The following is a 20157-nucleotide window of genomic DNA, read 5'->3' on the forward strand; positions in this document are numbered from 1 at the left end:
CACAGTCTGTGGGAGGGAGAACAAGTGGAAATAAGACTATTTTTGTAAGCAGGGATAGAGGCACATGCCTTGGTTAAGAAGAGTAGGGTCAGAACACCAGTAGTTGCAGGCACATACTGCAGGACTTTCTTTGAAATGCATATGTGTGCACGAGAGTTGGAAGAGGACTAGGATGAGAAGCCTGCAGTAAAAAGGCCCCAGGAAATGAGGAAACTCTGGAGCAGGAAGAGAAGCAGTGAAGTCTAGTGGAAAGAGCACATGGACCTGGAAGTCAGAGAACCTGTGTTCAAATTCCAGCTCTGCCACCTGTCTGCAGTGTGACCTTGGCCAAGGCACTTACTTAACTTCTCTGTGCCTCAGTTACCTCAACTGTAAAATGGGGATTAAGGCTGTGAGCCCCATATGGGACACAGGCTGAGTCAAACCGGATTGTCTTGTATCTACCCTAACCCTTTGTACAGTGCCTGCACTTAAAAAATACCATTAGAAAAGAAGAAAAGGGTCACAAGTTGTTAATGTTGCTGATTCAGGCTGGTAGAGACAGGTGAACTCTGGGGTATAAAGAGGAGAGGGTTACCTTAATTCATTGAGTGTCTATTTTATGCAGCAATTGAAAGCATGCAGTGGAAGTAGAGACCCAGTTTCACGTGCCCTCTTACCTTTTCTCTTCCTTCTCTCCTTTTTTTTCCTTCCATCTCCTATTTTCCCCTCCATTTTCCCCTTATCGGTAGATTTCAGTGCCCACGCCATAGCCCCACTTCAGTTTGGGGGTTGCAAAAACTGTGCAAAAAAGTAGGGCAATTATATGCTTAAATATCATAGTTGAAAAATTGGTGACTCAGGCCTTTCTAATTTATGGGAAAATTTTCTGGGCAAAAATAGATACTTTAGTGTCTGAAACACACATTTAAAATGCAGTGTAGAAAATCTTGGCCATTAGGAGTGTTTGCAACATTTTATATATGCTATGATTTTCCTTTTCCTGATGCTTTCTTTTTCTGTCTTGGAGGGAACTTATAGCTACCTAATGGAAACTAAATTTACTGGTTGCTTTGTGAAAAACTCAGTTGCATTTTTAGCTCTAACATTATTTTATTTTATAAGACCTGCAAGATAACTGATATCCTTAGCACCCTGGTATAATACAAAACTCATTTCAATAAAAAAACTCTATAGTAAACATACAATACATTTTAAAAGCATTTTTTTAAAGCTCCTCTGAATTTCAAGTGTACATTTTAGTTGTCATGAGAATTGGCATGTCATCTAGCCAACTAGCCACAGAAGTCCAAATTGCCCAAGAACCTAGCATCTCTCTGCTGAATATCATCGTTGGGTAATGTGTACTATTAAGATTGTATTCAGCTTCTTTCTGGCCAAATATTTTAGTGACTTTTTCTGTTAAAATTTTCACATATCCAGCACACCTTTTCTCAAAATCCACTATTAGGTCCATTCTTTGCTTTTTCCCAATGCCTCTCCATTTTCTTTATCACATCCACTCTAAGTACTTAGCTGAATAAAATCTTTCCCTTCCCTCATGTTTCTTAAATGTATTTCCTCACCTCATTCTTTCCTGTTTTTAAAATTTTGTAATACATTCAAACATAGTCAAAATGAAGTGTAAATTCATTGAGATCGTTCAAAGAAATTGATTTACACTGCCCCCTGATGGTGGGTGGCTTTTTCCATTTGTTTTTTGTATTTCAGCAGTATTTATTGAGCGCTATGTCCCAGGCACAGTACTATGTGCTGGGGTAGATACAAGCTAATCAGGTTGGACACAGTCCATATCCCACATGGTGCTCACACTCTTAATCCCCATTTTACAGATGAGGTAACTGAGACCTGGAGAAGTGAAGTAACTTGCCCAAGGTCACACAGCAGACAAGTAATGGAGCTGGGATTATAATACAGGTCCTTCCAACTGCCAGGCCCATGCCCTATCCACTATCCATGCCACTTCTTCTGTACTCTTTTTGTACCACATCTGGAGCTAAAACCTAGATGTGAAACTCAGCCAACTGAAGCAGCAGGGCCTAGTGGAAAGAGCACACGCCTGGGAGTCAGAGGACCTGGGTTCTAGTGCCAGCTCTACCACTTAACTGCTGTGTGACCTTGGGCAAGTCATTTCACTTAATCTGCATTCTCAGTTCCCTCATCTGCTAAATGAGGATTTGATACTGTTCTCCCTTCTATTTAGCCTATGTGGCCCATGGGGGACCTGATTACCCTGTATCCCCAGTGTTTAGTACAGTGCTTGGCACATAGAGCCTAACAAATATTTCTTGGAAAAAAAAATCTGCTTCTCTGGTTCAACCTCACTCTTAGATTCCTCTAGGTCTTTAGATAACCAGCCTTCTGGTTATGGTTATGGGTGCATGTCTCCTTATTTTTTAGCACTAGGGGACTAAGGACTGAGATTTTTCAGAAACTGGGGATTCAGAATTCATCAATTCTAGACTGCAAGCTCTTTGGGGACAGGTATCACATCTACCAACTCTGTTGTTCTCTCCCAAACTCTTTACACAGTAAGAACTCAGTAAATCCAATTGAATGAGCCCCTTGGATTCTTAGTCTAGCCAACACGTCAAGTATTGGCAGGAGAGGCAATAGAGGAAAGTCCCTCGAAGGAAATAGTAAAAGGAGGTTCACGGACAAACTCATTGTTAACACTCAGAGAAGAAATGGGGAAACGCCTCAGGATGGGTGGTAGAGGATGTATGTCCCAGAAAGGGTATGGAGGTCATTAGTATGCCATAATTGAATTTCGGAATGTTAGAGGCCACCCATTTTCTGTTTTGTATTTTTACCAGTATTGTGGGAATTGGGTGTAGCCATTCTAATAAGAGTTGATTCTGAATAATCCATAAGTGTTATTGATTTTAAAGTTTTAGAACCTTTTAAGTCATACCAAAACCATTCTGTAATACTAAACTTTCAGAAAAGGACTCCTGCCTATCTTCTTTCTTTCTCTTTCTCTCCCTCTCTCTTTCTCTCCCTCCCCCCGCAAAAAAAAACCTTTTCTTCATTTTGCAGATTGAAATGCGTTCATGGGAAATTTAATCACCACTGGGCTCAGGGCCAGTTTCTTCTTCTTAAGTCATGACCACAGGAGCTGCTTCGCGTGGGACATAGGTGACAAGTTGTAGATTTGCTGAACCTTATAAGAGGTTGTTATTGAGGTTTGTGGTTAGAAACAGACTTTCACAGAAAAGAATGAGGAATTTTAGGGCTGGACTTAGAAAGACTATCAAGGACAGAATCATTTGGAAAGATTACAAGATGTTCTTAGGAGTATTTTATGCATTTGCGGGTTAGGTGGTGGGATTTTTTTCACCTGAAGATTGGTGCTTCAGAGCAAAACTAGATTTTTTTAGAAGTTGAAAGATACTGACCGTAATGTCTGTACATTAGGTTGAAGTGCATCAATCCATAATTGGTGAACCTAACTCAATATCCATGTTGCAGGTCTGGGAGCAAACATTTTGGTCTGTAATCTGGTAGAAATGTGGATTGAGTTGTAGAATTTTGCTGCTTCTGAAAATCCCTGCATATTTGTCTTCTGGAAAGAGTTCCTCCAGCAGCAGGAAGTTCTGTATAATAATTAAGGTACTTGTTAACCACTTACTTTGTGTCAAGCACTGTTCTAAGCACTGGAGAAGATACAAGTTAATCAGGTTGGACATAGTCCCTGTTCCACATAGGGCTCACTCTCTTAATCCCCATTTTTTATAGATGAGATAATTGAGGCCCAGGGAAGTTAAATTACTTGCCCGTGGTCACACAGCAGACATATGGCAGAGCTGGGACTAGAAGCCAAGTCCTTCTGACTCCCAGGCCCATGCTGTATCTACTAAGCCATGCATCATGTCGTCTATGTCCTGAAGGCCCATCCAGTTTCCACTCCTCTTCGAAGAAATATCGGCAATACCCAATTTCAGAATAATATCCCACTAAATTAAAAAAAAGACAAACCTCCTTGAAGGTCTTCACTCCTTTAACAGCTGGGACTTGAGGTTGAATAAGCCACAGATATTTAACATGGCCTAGTGGAAAGATCACGGGCCTGAGTGTCAGAGGACCTGGATTTCTTCTCGCCGCTTCTCCACTTGTCTGCTGTAGGACTGTGGTTAAGTCATTTGACTTCTTTGAGCCTCAGTTACTTCTCTGTGAAATGGAGATTAAGACTGTGAGCCCCTTGTGGAACATGAACTGTGTCCAACCTGATTATCTTATATCTACTCCCAGCACTTAGTGTGATGCTTGACACATAGTAAGTGCTTAAAAGAATACTATTAAAAAACCATCTTAATGTTGTTTGAAGCAGGGTTGAAGCAGTTGAGATAAATGCATTAGAAAGCTTGCTCTGGCACTTCCCTGTTTTTCTCCTTTAGCATGTAAAACTTCCCTTGCATGACATCTTTTCATATGAAATTCACTTAGAACTTTTCAAAACAGTAAATCCCCTACTTAGGCACCAACTCGGATCCAGTTTCTGAGGTTTTGCATTTAATGCACTGCTGATATTAATACATTCCTTATGAATCAAAAGTGTAGTATCTAAAATACTCCGTCTTTCTCCTCCCCAGCAAATAGATAGCAGCCTATGGAGTATTACAGAGCTTCTAAAAATCAGCCACATGGCGTAATTCTGGGTGTCACTGGGTTATTTGATTATTTGGTACTTTTATAAAATCTTAGTTCTCTCACTTTCTATCAAGCAATTATTTTTGTTGAGCACATTACATGCAGAACACTGTGCTAAGAGCTTGGGAGAGTGCGATATAACAATATAACAGACACATTCCTTGCCTACAGTGAGCTTACAGACTAGAGAATCTTCCTCTGTGAGTGTCCTTATCAAGTAATATCTTATAAGTCGTGTTGCCTGGGCGTCACCGTTTCACCCATTACCTCAGTGCTAATTTTTCTTTCCCTATCGTTTCTTGACTACTGCAGTCCCTGTGTCAAAAGGTTAGGAGGATGAAAGAGGGCTAGGTTCTCTGCATTCCACTGGCTGGCACTGAAAAAATGATTAAAAGTCCTCTGCAGTAGACCCCCTTTAAAAAGGAATGGGAGAGAATACACAGTTGGGATTGTTGCGGGTAGGAAATGTGTCTGCTAACTCTGTATTATACTTTCCCAAGTGCTTAGTACAGTGTTCTGCACATAGTAAGGGCTCAGTAAATACCATTGATGGATTGATTGATGAGAATTAGGCATGAACCTTGTCCCTCGGGGGGCTCACTTGTCTGCCCCAATATCCCTCCCAAGTCCTGCTTTGTGCGGAACTAAGCTGTAATGGCACAGCCTTTTTGTTTCCTTCTCTTACTGTAAATTTCACCTTAATAGCTGCCTTGAAAACTACTGCCACCTCCTCTTTCCTTGGCCCCACTGCATACCACAGTTTGAATTGTGGCCTTGCTTCCTGGTCACGACCAGCGCTTGGGAAGGAATGGGAAGCAGCAGCAGTCTGTTGCCTCCTTCCCCATGTTAAGAGAGTCCATTGCCATCTCCGTCCTCCCTGGCCGGGATGAGGGAAATCGCCTGCAAAGCATGCAAATGGAAAACAGTAGGTGGGGATGGCTGTGGCAGTTGCTGCAGCTGAAGCCACAAATAGAATTAAAAGTGAAAGAAAGAACAACAGCAAAAAAAAAAAAAAATGTACCCCATAGCACAATTTAACACAAAGCAAGTAATGGGTGAGGGGGCACAGGAGACGGCAGAAAAGTGACCCGGAATAATCGGGAATTGGAGGCAGGAGCTGGGAGGGTCAGAGAAGAGGTGGCCGAGGCCAGCACCGCTCACCTGCTCTGGAAACACATCCTGAGCAAGCGGTTTGCCGGGGCATCAGAGAGAGAGAGAAACAGGGATGTTGGATGTTGGTCAACTGCGTCATTTTAGGGCATGTTTTATGAGTTATGGTTTATGATTAATGTTTTATGCTTTATGCTTAGCTGTCAATGATTTCGAGGGCGATTTCCTTTTAGAGTTTTTGATGTGCCCTGAATTACTCTAACGAAGATTAGACAATAGTTTGGTGATGTTGAATATGGCAGTATGTTGCTCAGAAAGGAATTTCATATTTTTTTTTCCAGGAGTTCCACAACGGTTCCTTATATATACCATATATATAACTCTATGGGAAAATGTAGTCCTCAATTTACATATCTATGAAACAACCACATTTTCACAAAGCATGTTATGTCTGTACTTAAATTTTCAAATATGTTTGAGGTCATTTTTGTAGAGAGTGCATGTGTCTAAATAGCATTTATATACTCACAGGAATTAAGCACCTCCCTTGGGCATATTCCTATAAGGTACCTCTCTTTTCTTGAAGAAAAAGTCTCTTCTAAAATGAAAAAAAAATCAAATAACTCATAACTACATAATCAGCATGAATCTGTTTACCTTTCTCTTGTACCCAATGTTAATACTACCTGTTTTCATAACATTCGGTACACAAAGAGGTCCTCGATTCAAGTGTTGATTGAATCATTATGAGGTGTATTCAGACTTTAAAAACAAACTCATAAAAATGTTTCTCTGTTTTTCAAAACTTTCAAGTTTCTGAAAATACTGACCTACAATTATTAGTGAGTTTTTCTCATCCCCCACTATTCTTAGTGCCACAGCAATTGAAGCACCTAGCTCAGTTTTACTTCATTATTAATGAACTTTACCAAAAGTAACGATTAAAATAATATTTCCCAAAGGCAGCCCGCAGAGTTCTCCGATAGACAGTTTACTGTAGAAATGACAATAATGTGGAAAAACTAATTTTCAAAAGAAAATCTAAATTTTTTTTTAAAGCCAAAAGCATGAAAATCACAAAGCACTAGGACAATAATACAGAAACTGAAATTACTGATGGGAATTCTATATTGATGCATTTGTCATTTTTTAATGGTTCTTGACCAATTCTCAATTCTCTGCTTTCCTTGAGGAAACTCAATCAGCACACATGGTTTATAGACCCCCTAGCCCAAAGCAGACAAAGTTGGAAAATTTACAAATCCTATTAATTCCTTCAAGCACAAGCCTGGTCATCCTCCATCCATTGGGAGCCTCACTACCAGGGCCATCCTCGGACTGTCCAGCACCCTTAGGCGAAAGTCTTTAGTGCACTGTCCTGACCCATACCATAACATTTTCAAGATGACTCAGTAAGGTCCTGGGCCCATTTAAGTTAAAAGACACAGAAACTGTGCAGAGACCTTTTTATTTAGTGGGCAGTGGAAGTGATGTGCACAAGCTCCCAGGCACTGTTGCAGTGGCAGGCAGCCCCAAGCAACAGTTAATCAGTCTGTTATATGTTTTGAGTGCTTACTGCATGCAGAGCACTGTACTAAGTGCTGGGGGGAGTACAGAATAACAGATACATTCCTGCCAACGAGTTTACAGTCTAGAGGAGGCACCTCGCCTGGGCTGCCCATGCCCTAAGACTCATAATAGGCGGGCAGCTTGTTTGTGGACAAGAATGGGCTGAAAAGCTGTAGTGGAAAGGCAGCTGTGGAGACAGACCCAAAATGGTTGCCCACCAGCCCATTAATTTAGAATCATTATAGTCCATACTCCTACAAGGGTGGGAGGGATCCACCAGTCTTGTTCCTTGCTGTTGTCTCCTTGTAGAGGCTTTTATTTGGCTCCTGCCACTGCAAGAGTCCCAAAGCTACTACCCCCAGAGTCAGAATCAGGATCTTGTCCTGCCCTGTGATTACCGCCATTTGTGTCCTTGGGACCATGGAAGTCTGCAGATTGCCCACCTTCCCTGCTTATCTGAGACAAGGGCAAGTGAGCCTTGATCTCTTCTCCCCAACCCCCAACTCCCCACCATCATACCTGCTGCCCCTCATCTCCTCCATGCTTGAACCAGATTCCTTTATTTTGAGAGGCTGTTGGGGAAATCATTTGAGAGGGTGGGGAAGCCGTAGATCCTGAAATGGAGCAAACTAAACGGGGTTCCTGCCTATGTGGCAGAGAGAGGAGGGAACAGTAGGGGCCCTGAGCATGTGCAACTGCCTTCTTGATGCATTCTCTAGTGCAGGTGCCATCTTGACAGGTCAGAGACATGACCTTTCCTTGTCCTTTCCACTTGCTTCACTGAGGCCAAAGCTCCCCATCTCCAGCCAGCTTGCAAGCTGCACTGCAAAGATAGGAAACTGGATCCTGGAGGTGGCTACTTTATTCTTTCCTTGGCTTAGAGGAGTTGGGGAGTGGCGCTCTTAGGTGGGGACAAGAGAGCAAAAAGCTTCCTACTTTCTCACTGTTTCATTTTCTTTTTCTCTTAGCTCTGTCTTTCAGAAAAATTTTCAGTTGAATTTTCAAGACTCTGATTTTACAATATTTTATCCAGATAAGCCCGCCAAATGAAATATTAATCTAAGAAAACATGTTGGGACTCTATTAGCATGAGAGCAGGTTGTGTCAAGTCAGTTTGGATTGATTAATGACTTAACTGCTCACCAAAGAAGCAGGTCCCTTTTGGAATTTGTAATGGGTGTTTCATAATGCAATTATAATTTCCAAAAAAAAACCCAGAAATAAATCAATATAAATGGCACAGGCTAGTGAAAGGTAAGATGTTTGGCATATTTGAAGGCTTTTTCCAAGTTTGCCAGAACTTCAGTTAGAAGTTTTAGTCCTAAGGAGCCTGATAGTGGCTCTTGCGTAGGGGGAGAACAAATTGTCTTAAATGTGCATTGGATTGCCTATTTGGGTGTTAAAGAGCAGGGGAGAATGTGAGGCTCTTTTTCCTACAAGCATAATGTGAGGGTGTCATGCCGTTTCTTTTCATCGATGTGCAGTACTTGGGGCCATGGGAGTCGGCGAAATGACTTCTTACCAATTTAGTTTACAGTGGCTCCTGACACTGGACTCAGTTTTGTCATTTTCCTAATGTAACGGAAAGAGTAGTGTGTGTGTGCAGTGGTGTAGGCAGCTGCAGCCCTGGGAGCGATTCTCTGCCGGAAGCAGGCGTAAGATGGTTGCTTTTCCCTTTGCACTCTCAGGCGTCCATTGACCTGTCCCGAGGATTTCCCGATGTATATGCTTAAGCAGGAATAGTTTTTAGAAACCGTATTTACTTCAAATCAAAATATAAGAAGTCTTAGCCATAAGGAACACGTGGGCTGGAATTAGCACTTGTAATGGAATTTTTTCCCTGCATAAACACAGAATATTCTAAGTGGTTGTGACCTTTCTATGTGTTTTCCCTTCATTGAGCAAGAGCTTGTTATCATGTCTAACTTTGTAGCCTGTGAGAAAACCGAATCTGGCCTGTCTCCCATAGGCCTCGCCTGGCCTTGTTAACAGATTACAGCATTCCACTGGTTAGTACCAGACACACAGGAGAAACTTTTTACTATTGTGCTATTGGGCTGTGATAAAGGAGACAGAAAAAGTCTTTTTATGGTAGTTAAGTCCTCAAAGCAACAGCTCGTGTTTTGATGATAAGGAGAAACACTGTTGGATATCGAAGCTAGGACATTAACTTATCTCTAATAATGTACCATCCCGCTTAGGTTCTCTCACAATGACAGGAACCCCATCTGGAGTGAAGGTTTCCAGAAACTTAAACTGGAGATACTGAGGCATTTTCCTTCCTCCTGAGTCAAAACAGGATTAACCCTATTGTTATCAGAACAAAGTAGTGGAGGTTTTCTTTGTAGCAAGGGCTGTAATTTATTTTGTTTTATGCTTTAAAATTCACTTAAGGGAAATCACACCCTTGTGATTCTTTAGCAAGCTCTTTTCCTTCTAGGTACTTGATGTTCATTTCCCCCTCTTAAATTTGGTTCCATCACATAGTGTGTTGAAAAAGAGCAATAATGGAATTTATATAGCACAAGAATGAGTTGCTTGAAGAATAGAATTAAAATGCTGGCCTAACCTTTTTGACAAAGGCAAAAATTGAATCAGAAGGTCACTCTGCTTTAGATAGAGATAGAAGTATCAAATATGTTTTTTGTTTCATTCAGAAGTATCTTTTGGATTAAACTTTTAAAATGGTGAAATATCTCTGTGATTCAGCATTCTGTGTCAAAAACATTTGAGGGTGCCTGCTACTTCTGTTCTTTTTCTGGCTTTGTGTAGATTTGGGTTAAATGTGATCCAGTATAGAGAGTGTTAACATTTTCCCTGCTGATATCAATGTGCAGAGAGCTGGCAGGCTGAACTGGCTGAGAAGGGTGGGGGAGGATAACACCCCGACCTTCAGGTCCTAAACAACAGGCCCATGTATGGCTAAGTCCAAATAAAATGTCCACCTGATTGGTTAGATCAGAGGAGCTTAGTACCATGACAGGTGTTGAGGAAACAGGTGTAGCCTTTGCCATGTGCTGATCTCAGTGACTACATTTTAGTGGGTGTTCCAGGCACTGTGTGTAGGACGCATTTGCTTGCCAAGTAATTTGAGAAGGAATTATATCTCTTCTACTGATGACCCATGATCTTTGAGTTATTTGATACAGCACAATCACATTTTGTTACGGATGCTATACCATTAGGAATGAAATGCAAAAATTTAAAAAATTTAAAAATTTTAGAAGCAGCGTGGCTCAGTGGAAAGAGCACGGGCTTTGGAGTCAGAGGTCATGGGTTTGAGTCCCGGCTCTGCCACTTGTCAGCTGTGTGACTATGGGCAAGTCATTTAACTTCTCTGTGCCTCAGTTCCCTCATCTGTAAAATGGGGATTAAGACTGTGAGCCCCACGTGGGACAACCTGATTCCCCTGTGTCTACCCCAGCGCTTAGAACAGTGCTCTGCACATAGTAAGCGCTTAACAGATACCAACATTAAAAACTTTTTCCCTGTGATATAGCAAATTGTTCACATTCTATCTTCCACCCTCACATTTTAATCCAAGCTCAAAGGATTGTTATTTGTGAGCTGGATTCTTTAATTGTAAACCATTAGATTAGAGTTTAAAATTGTACAGCAGTTCTTTATTATACCAAACTGCACTTAACTTTTGCCCAGTAGTTTAAGCACTGATGAAGCAAATTTGACAAGCTAATGAACTGCTTGATATTTTCCCGCCGTGGTCTTTGAAAAAAGGAAGCCTTATAACTGGAATCTGTAACTTGATTTTAAAATAAGGTCCCTTAATTTTCTTGCTTTGTAATCTAAATCTGGCAGGCAGCTAAGTATTAGTCTTTCAAGGTGGTGAAATGCTGAGATGAGCTTATATTTGAGTAAACAGGAAGCGTTCCAGCAAACCAGTTGCACTAAGTTAAACCACTGAAGAAGACATTTTCCTTTGCTACTACTCTGTCCTCCTTGACTAACCACCACACCATGTCGTCCATAAAAAACAAAGGCTTAGGATCACTATGTTTAAGACATAACAGAGAGGAACTGCCAGTCAACAGTAGCATTTAGAATCCATTTAGTTGCAAGCATTTAGTGTAGTATTTATGTCATGCAATGAAAAATGACTTTGAAGTTAAGATATGGAATTTCTTATTAATGGCATTAATAGTGAGGTAGTAAATAGGAACTTTTGATCAAAATGTAAAGCTCTTTCATAGGGGTAAAGACCAAAAGGAAAGGCTACATTGTGTTCTGGCTTTGTGATAGAAGAAAATTATTTTGGGCTAGAAAGGGGACATGCCATCCCATTTCTTAACATCTTTTTAGAGTACTTGAAATTTTCCTGGATCACCCAACACTTGTTTCCTGCATTGTCTCATAAAGGTGTCTCCTCTTCAGCATGGTTTCCACTATCCCCAGAGCTACTTCAAGGCATTGTAGGGTATTAAAGGCGTGGATGTAAATGACAGGAACTCTGGAAAAACTAGCAAGAAGAAGGAAGCAGCAGTGGCAGAGCAGGTGATTAGGGAATGCCAGGCTCAGTACCCCCAGGCTTTGAGGAAGAAGCTGTTTTCTTTTTGCACATGCTCTGGCTGCTGCTACTTTTCAGGGAAGGTGGGGGAGGGAGGGGAAAGGAGAGAGACAGAGAAAGAAAATGATGATGTATTCAATGGGGTGCGGGATGGTGGTGTGTTAAATGGGGTGTGTGGAGTTAGGTAACTGTGAGGTCCTTCCAGTGAAACTGTGTGACTGGGGGAGGGATAGACAATTTTCCAATAAACTGCATTATACCATATTACCTACCATGGAATAAGTGCTCATGCTCTGTAGACAAAACCATGTTTGTCGTTTGTAGTTCAAGTAGTTAGTTTGTGCTGGAGGCAGGTTAAAAACAAATCAACACAAAGATGGCATTGAAGTTGTAATATTTACTATTTGGATTTTCCACACAACAAAAGTTCCAACAAACTTTAAACTGCCCAGGGCATAGGAGTATCTGTGGAAAACCTATCCCACTTCTTTGTTATCCAAATGAGATGTTTTACAAGCCATCTCATTTGCTTTTTAATCTCTCAAATTAGTGTTTAAGGTTTCTAAACTTCACTGTTGCCCTTCCAAGTTGCAAGTTTTCCAAATAAGTAGAGTAGACCTCAAACCAGACTTAGAGGAGTCTTTAAAGTAGTGATATTTTGGTACGATCTAAATAGAAAAAGGTGTATTTTTTTTCCATATTGCTGCCCTTTATGTCTCTCTTTGTTTTGACTGTTACTGAGTCTGACCTATTTGGGAACATTCAGAATCATCTCAGTGGCTCGGTTTAGTTCAGTTGATTCAATCCGTGCTCTCTTTAATAGAAGTATACAAAAGTCATGGCAAGTTAGTATTATCTGTGTGTGAATTTTCCAATTGTATTTCAGACTTTAAGAAAGAAAGGCCTTAATGGTTGTGAGAGCCCTGATGCTGACGATTACTTTGAGCACAGTCCACTCTCGGAGGACAGATTCAGCAAACTAAATGAAGATAGTGATTTTATTTTCAAGCGAGGCCCTGTAAGTACTTTCATTTTACCTCTACTTTTTATTTGTTGATCCTGTTTATTAACTTCATTATTTAGGCTCTGAACAAGAAGGAACACAGAGGGTGCGACAGCCCAGACCCTGACACTTCATATGTGCTCACTCCGCATACGGAAGAAAAATATAAAAAAATTAACGAAGAGTTTGATAATATGATGCGGAATCATAAAATCGCAGTGAGTACAAAAGTATGGCTTGTGCTTTACTTGTGCATGAAGAGATTCACAGGCACACTTACTTTTTCTTAGTGCCCAGCTCTAAAATAGAAAACTGAGGTATTGAAATCAATAAGGAGCTGAAATGCCTGTTTCCCCCAGTTTTTTATTTGGTTTTCAGTTTTAATATTAGACTAAAATTTCTAAAATATTTTCTGTAATTTAAACATTGTTCTTTATAAAGTCATTTATAAAGTTGTTGCTAAAAGCCACCCTTTCCTCTCCATCCAAACCGCTAGCACGCTGATCCATATATCCGCTCCTGCCTTGACTACTGTATCTCCCTCCTCGCTGACCTTCCAGCCTTCTGTCTCTCCCCATTCCATTCCATACTTCACTCTGCTGCATGGATCGTTTTTCAACAAAAACATTCAGGACATGTCTCCCCACTCTTTGAGACCCTCCAATGGCCACCCTTCCACCTCCACATCAAACAGAAACTCAAAAGCACTCAATCAGTTCGCCCCTTCCTACGTCACCTACTACTATTACTTACAGCCCAGCCTGCACATTCTACTCCTCTAACGGCAGCTTACTCACTGTGGTCCAATCTCGTCTGTTTTGCCACCAACCCCTTTTCCATGTCCTCCTGATCTGGAACTCCCTACCCCTCCATATATGCCAGACCACCACTCTCCTGACTTTAAGGTCAGGTCTCTCCAAGAGGCCTTTCCCGAATAAGCTCTCTTTTCCATGGCTCGCTTTCCCTTCTGTGTTTCCTCTGCACTTGGATTTGTGACTTTGGACATTTAATATTCTCTCCATAGCACTGATTCACACATCCTTAAATTATACATTTTAAATGATATTAATGTCTATCTCCTCCTCTAGACTGTAAAGTCATTTTGGGCAGGGAATGTGTCCATTAACTCTGTTGTATTGTATTCTCCCAAGCACTTAGTACAGTGCTCTGCATAGAGTCATCGCTCAATAAATACCACTGATGGATGATAACATCATATATCTTTAAAGCAGGAAAAACTGAATTTCTTGTGAAATAAGCAAAAACAGTGTGGCTTAGTGGAAAGAGCATGGGCTTGGGAATCAGTGGTCATGGTTTCTAATTCCATCTCTGCCACTTGTCTGCTGTGTGACCTTGGGCAAGCCACTTAACTTCTCTGGGCCTCAGTTACCTCATCTCTAAAATGGGAATTAAGACTGTGAGCCTCAAATGGGACAACTTGCTTACCTTGTATTCCCCCTCAGTGCTTAGAATAGTGTTTGGCCCATAGTAAGCACTTAACAAATAAATATTATTATTATTAGTATTATTGTCATATTCTAGTTCTTTCATCCCTCTATTCTTTTTTTGGTGTATTAATCACGTGGCCTTCTTATACAAACAGAATTCAAACTAATTAGCTCTATTTTGTAATTTAGGGTCTTGGGTTAATTTAATGGAAACTATTAAAAGGGGGCTACAGATAGCGGTATTGTTTACCATTTTTTTCAAGCTTTGTAAATAGTACCTAATCTTCTGCAGGTGGTTGGTGTTATTTTTCCATTTTAAAGAATGAGGGAAGTAAATAGTGAATACTAATTAAACTTAATCATATTTATTTAGCACTTAATATATGCAGAGCCCAGTACTGAGTGCTAAATGCCCTGTCCTGTTGAGGTTGTCAGATTTGTAAGAAATTTTATTTTTCAGGATCAGAACTAAAGTCATGTCCTAATTAAGCATTAGCCAAGCTCTCATGTACCTAGGAAAAGGGAAAAGGCATTTTATGTGAACCTTAGCTCCTGGCATTAATGACATTAATAATTGCCTTCAGGGACAATTGTCTAGTTGTCATCTTTAATGGCAGCTAAAATTCAAGAAATCATTTTGAGCTTATTCACACATTGGTGTTTCTTCAGGATGTCCCCCAGTGGCTAGGAATCAGTTTCTCAGGAAAATATTTAGTTCTACAGGACAGTTTCTGAGGCTTTATAATAAATGACTGCATTAACCTACCTGAAAAACCAGGCATTGTTAGTAGCAATGGTTATACACTTGTATATGCAGAAAAAGAATAAAGCAAGTGATAGTAGCATTATGCTTTTAGGTTTAAAATGGAATACAAAAAACAAAACTACCTACGTCACAGGAGTGTTGTGAGGGTTAAAGAATTGATATTAATACCACAATTTAAAGTTCACAGGTCTTGCATTTATAAAGCTCTATATTACATTACGTATTTACAAATTTTAACCTGGAATCAAGGTTTTTTTAAAATATAGTTTGCTTCTGTTTGTTAACTAGTTATGTAATTTTAAGAACCTTATGGTGGGTTTTGCTCAACTAGCCCTTCAATTTTCTACTAATTCTTCCTTGGTTTGGCACTACAATAAAATGCAGTGAATAGGGTCAAATATTTGCTTTGTGTCATTTCTAAGTTGTTTTGAAGTTTGAATGTTTTCCTTATAGTGCTGGGCAACAAAGCATATGTATAAAATGCAGGTAGATAGACTCTTGAGAGAAAAAATGTTTTAGCAGAGGTGCATCTTAAAAATGATTTTCAAATATGCCCCCCAGCCATTCTTTGTTGTATGAAATATGTGGGCTAGAAATATTTACATTATACTTGGCTCTTTTATTTGACTGGAATAGTTCTATTACTAGTTTTCTTCCCCAAATTTAGAGTTATGTTCAATCTGAAAAACAGGTTATAATCACGTGCTTGATAGAGCTGTGCGTTCTCTCTATCCCATTTCCTCGGGCCGAATGTCAAAAGTAAAATAATTTCTTCAATTGTCATATTTTTCTTAGTACATCTTGTTTTTTAATGTCTTTGATTATATTCTTTTGAAAAATATTTTATTTACTCTATTTCATAATGCCCAGATTTCAGCTTTAAAATATTTTATTGATGAATTAACAATTTCTTTTGTGGGTTTCATTGTTAAGAATGTTGAACAACTACTAACTGCTTTGTTTTATTCCCATGACTGACTCTGTGTTTTTCATGTGCACATTTGTGGCATTCTCTCTTGTTTTGAAACTGCAGAAGAAATAGATTCTAAAATGGGAGTTAAAATTTAGCTGAATTAATTTTAGCATAACTTTGATTTTTGATTCACTTAGCTTCAAATGTTTTTTAATCATTCATTTATCTTCACCACATGGTCTATATAAAATTACTTGTTCTGTAATTGTAATTCTTAGGAGTATCATTGCTCATTATAAAAAAGTAAAGTTGAAATGCTTCATACCTCTTCTCAAATGAAGTTTTTAATGAAAATAGCCCATTACCCACAGATATTTTGTAATGCAACGTTACGGCACTAACATAACTAATGCCTTTTTTAACTATGTTTTACAAAATATTACTTTGTAATTAATAGATCTAAAGGGAAAATTGTGCTAATTCTTTTTTCTCTTCCCCCCCCCCCCCCTTCTCTCTTTTCAGCCTGGTTTGCCACCTCAGAACTTTTCAATGTCTGTTACGGTCCCAGTGACCAACCCCAATGCTTTGTCCTACAGTAACCCAGGGAGTTCCTTAGTGTCCCCATCACTGGCAGCCAGTTCTTCGTTGGCAGACACAAGCATGCTCTCCCCACCTCAGGCCACTTTGCATCGAAACGTGTCACCTGGAGCCCCTCAGAGACCTCCAAGTACTGGAAATGCAGGTAAACTTGCTTTCTCTGATCCAGTGCTTTCTCGTTTGTTGACTGTTGTGATCCTTTTGAAATCAGTCAATCCAGTCTTATTTACTGAGTGCTTATTGTGTGCAGAGCACTGTACTGAGCACTTGGGAGAGTACACTGTAACAGAGATGGTAGACACATTTCCTGCCCACAGTGATCTTACAGTCTAGAGGGGGAGCCAGATATTAATATACATAAAATAAATTATGGATATGTATATAAGTGCTGCGGGGCTGAGGGAGTGAAAAAATGCTTTAAATCAAAGTGCAAATTAAACATTCATTGGGTCAAGCATCTCAATGAAGTAGGGAACCTCTGGCCTTGGTTTGGCCATAGAAAAGGAACTTTAGTTCCTCCCTGGATCCATCCCAACACACCTGGCCCTAAACCTGCCATTGATCTTAGACTTCTTGGGGCTGGGTGGATCGTCATTCAAAATCAACATGTCAAGCCATATTGCCTTAAGAACTCCTTATTTGAACAGGTTTTTTTTTTGTTTGGTTTTGTTTAAACTGATGTTCCAGCAAAATTTAGTAAGAATAAGAATAGCCAATGTATTTTATTTTCAATTCTGTTTAGGAGGAATGTTGAGCACTGCAGACCTCACAGTGCCAAATGGAGCTGGAAACAGCCCTGTGGGTAAGTGAATCACTGCTCCCTTTCCACATTTAGGTTATATAAATTAAGCTAACTTTGTAGATGGAAAAGACTGTCCCCAAAGTGATAATTTTATAGGAGAAATTGGGCCTATTTAAATTTTGATTTATAAATTGTTCTTTTTAAAATACAAAATAAAACTACTCCAGGCTGTAATGTTCCTTTCGTATATTATAATGGCCCCATCAGTTGATGGAGGGCAGCCAGAGTGGAGTGGGAAAGAATGCCAGGGTGGGAAGACAGATGATCTGGGTCTGTATAGATGACATAGGTGGAGGAATTTGACTGCCAATTAGTATCTTTTGCTGGGCTAGTACCCAGTTCAGTATATTTCAGTTTATTTTCCCTAGTCCTCATTCTTCAGCATCACATTCATGATTATATCTACCAACCTTAGGCTAGAAATGACAAATAAGTCTTTGAGCTTGCATTTACTTGATGTTCTATATGCTGGTGGGCCATCCGTACATCTAGGCAATATCTTGGTGGTGTTTGTAGGGGACTTAGGATTTTAGCAGATTTTTATTTCTTCATGGGAAGAAACTCTAAAATGATTGCCAGGGAGTTTGGAATATAGTATAGAACCTTGAACAGGGTGAATTTATGTGATGCAATGTGAATAAACTGTCATCCTTACCTTCCCCTCCACTTGATGAATGCAGGGATCCCTTTAGCAAAGAAGAAAGTTTTCACTGTGCAGCACTACCTCTATATCTTCTCAAAAATTGTCAGCCAAGCAGAAACAGGTCAGCTCAACCTAGTTAAGCAAATATACATGGACACAGAGACTCATTCACAGCAAAACACTAAGATATCAAGATTTATGTAATAATGCACACTTAAAAAGAACTTGTGTGTAATATTTTTAAAGATAAATCATAACCCTCCATTTCCCATTAGCTCAATGAATAATGCCTTTAACAAAATTTTACAATACGTAGCATTTTCCAAGAATGCAAACTGAATTAGCCTATTGCCTCTCTATTTACATATACAAAGGAAATTGAGTGTTTGCTTTCTGAGAAATGGTCTATTAGTATAGTATAGAAAGCTCTGTTGTTGGTCATTGGAAAGAACAAAGCTCTGGCAATCCAGAGATGTAGCTCTGGTTCTATAAGTAGAGCTGTGCTCAGTGGAACGATGCCATCCGTGGGGGAGGTTTCTGACCAAGAACCGTAGTTGGTTTGTAGGCAGCACTTCACCTACTCAGGATTATTGAAAAATGGCTGGCACAGAAAGCAACAGCCATCCACACAGCAACTTGCTGAATTAGGGTGCTGTGACAAAGCATCAGTATTATGCTCCTGTCACTTCTGCCAGAAGCAAGTCCTGCCTTTAGTAAACTTTATCACCGTGCAGTTCACTACCACTAAAAGTCATTCCTTCACACAGGTTCTTGGAACTGAAGCCTCATCCATTGTTCTCCACAAGACAGTTCAGCATGTATAGTTATGGCTGTGCTCCTGGAATTTTTCTTAAGGGCTTTCTTAATTTTGCATCCCATTCCACCAGAGTGAATAGTTAAAATCTAGGAAGGGTTGACATGGATGTGTATCTTCCACCTTAGCCCTGATAAGCACAACGAGGTTGCCAAAATGCAAATCATATCTGAAGGAAAAATTTATAGGTAAATGCATTCCTGTAACAGTCTTTCTTCCTTTATCCTCTGGTGTCTAACTCTAAACTCTCCCCCTCTTTCCCTCTGCCCCTTTAAGTGTTACAGCAGCAATTGGCATCCCTTAGCACATCTGCCAAACAGTGACTGCTGAGCTTTTGGCCACGGCTCAGTTAATGTCACATGTGCTAAGTCCCCTGGCATTTTCCAGGCTGTCTTGTTCACTCTGAAATCCGGTACCATTGCCCTAGCTTAAACTCCCTTCTCCACCCCTACACATTTCTAGCCCTTTTCCATCTACGTGTGGGTGACAGAGCTCCTTGGCAGTCCACCTACCTAGTACATCACCACCTCAAGTTGAACAAGGCCCAAATTGAACTTGTCATCCTCATGAAAAATCTCCTCCCAATCCAGTCTTTGTGGCTCTGTTAGAGATCCAGCCATCTTACCTACTTGCCAGGCATGAGTTCTATGAGTTGACTTCAACTTCTCCTTTTCCTCCAGTATTAATTACTTATGATTAATTCCTAGAGTGAGAAAAGAACAACTCAGTATTGACATGCGAAACGGCAGATTTCAGAAGCCAAAAGCAAAGCTGACAAGTGGATAATGGTTTTATGACTGTTGCTTTCTTTGCCCAAGTACAATTATGGGAATTCAAGTTGATAAATAAATGAAGCTAATTAAGGTACAGAGCTAGTAACATACGTTAAACTTTAATTTCCGTATAAATCTCTCAGACAAAGGCCGTGCAGTATTGTAGAACCTCACAGAGTACCATTAGCTTCCCAAGTCTGAGTTTTCACAGTTTTTGAAAATTAATTTTTTTGCAACTGCATTGAAGGACATGTGTTGGGAACACCTAAAGATTTCTCCTTCTCACTCTGTTCCCTGTTAGTGGCTCCTAGAGATTCTGTAAATGCTTGGCTGCCCATGAAGTGCTTAGACTAGAACTGTTAGGCTACAATCCCAGGCAGTAATGAGATTCCCAAATTTCGGCAGAGTTGTTCCAAGGTCACAAAAGCAGTCCAGACCCAGGAACACAACAGGCCATTAAGTAGTACAGTTTGACCTTTGTTCTTTTCATTACCTTACTCTTTCCAGAGCCCTCTCACATTCAAACTGTAAAACGCTTGCTGAAAAG

General features: G+C 40.1%; 1 protein-coding gene across 5 annotated transcripts in view; it reads left to right on the forward strand.

Moving 5' to 3' along the window:
* Positions 1–20157, forward strand: part of MEF2A (myocyte enhancer factor 2A) — a 176794-nt gene that overhangs the window by 128479 nt on the left and 28158 nt on the right. For 3 of the 5 annotated variants that reach the window (XM_029064413.2, XM_029064416.2, XM_029064414.2), the window contains exons 4-6: positions 12935–13072; positions 16504–16723; positions 17321–17380. In XM_029064413.2, the coding sequence (XP_028920246.1) occupies positions 12935–13072; positions 16504–16723; positions 17321–17380 (418 nt within the window). Of the gene's footprint in view, positions 1–12737; positions 12870–12934; positions 13073–16503; positions 16724–17320; positions 17381–20157 lie in introns of all 5 variants that reach the window. The other 2 variants (XM_029064415.2, XM_029064417.2) reach the window with 1 other exon arrangement.

This window comes from Ornithorhynchus anatinus, chromosome 5 (genome assembly GCF_004115215.2).
Source record: "Ornithorhynchus anatinus isolate Pmale09 chromosome 5, mOrnAna1.pri.v4, whole genome shotgun sequence".
NCBI classification, from domain to species: Eukaryota; Metazoa; Chordata; class Mammalia; order Monotremata; family Ornithorhynchidae; genus Ornithorhynchus; species Ornithorhynchus anatinus.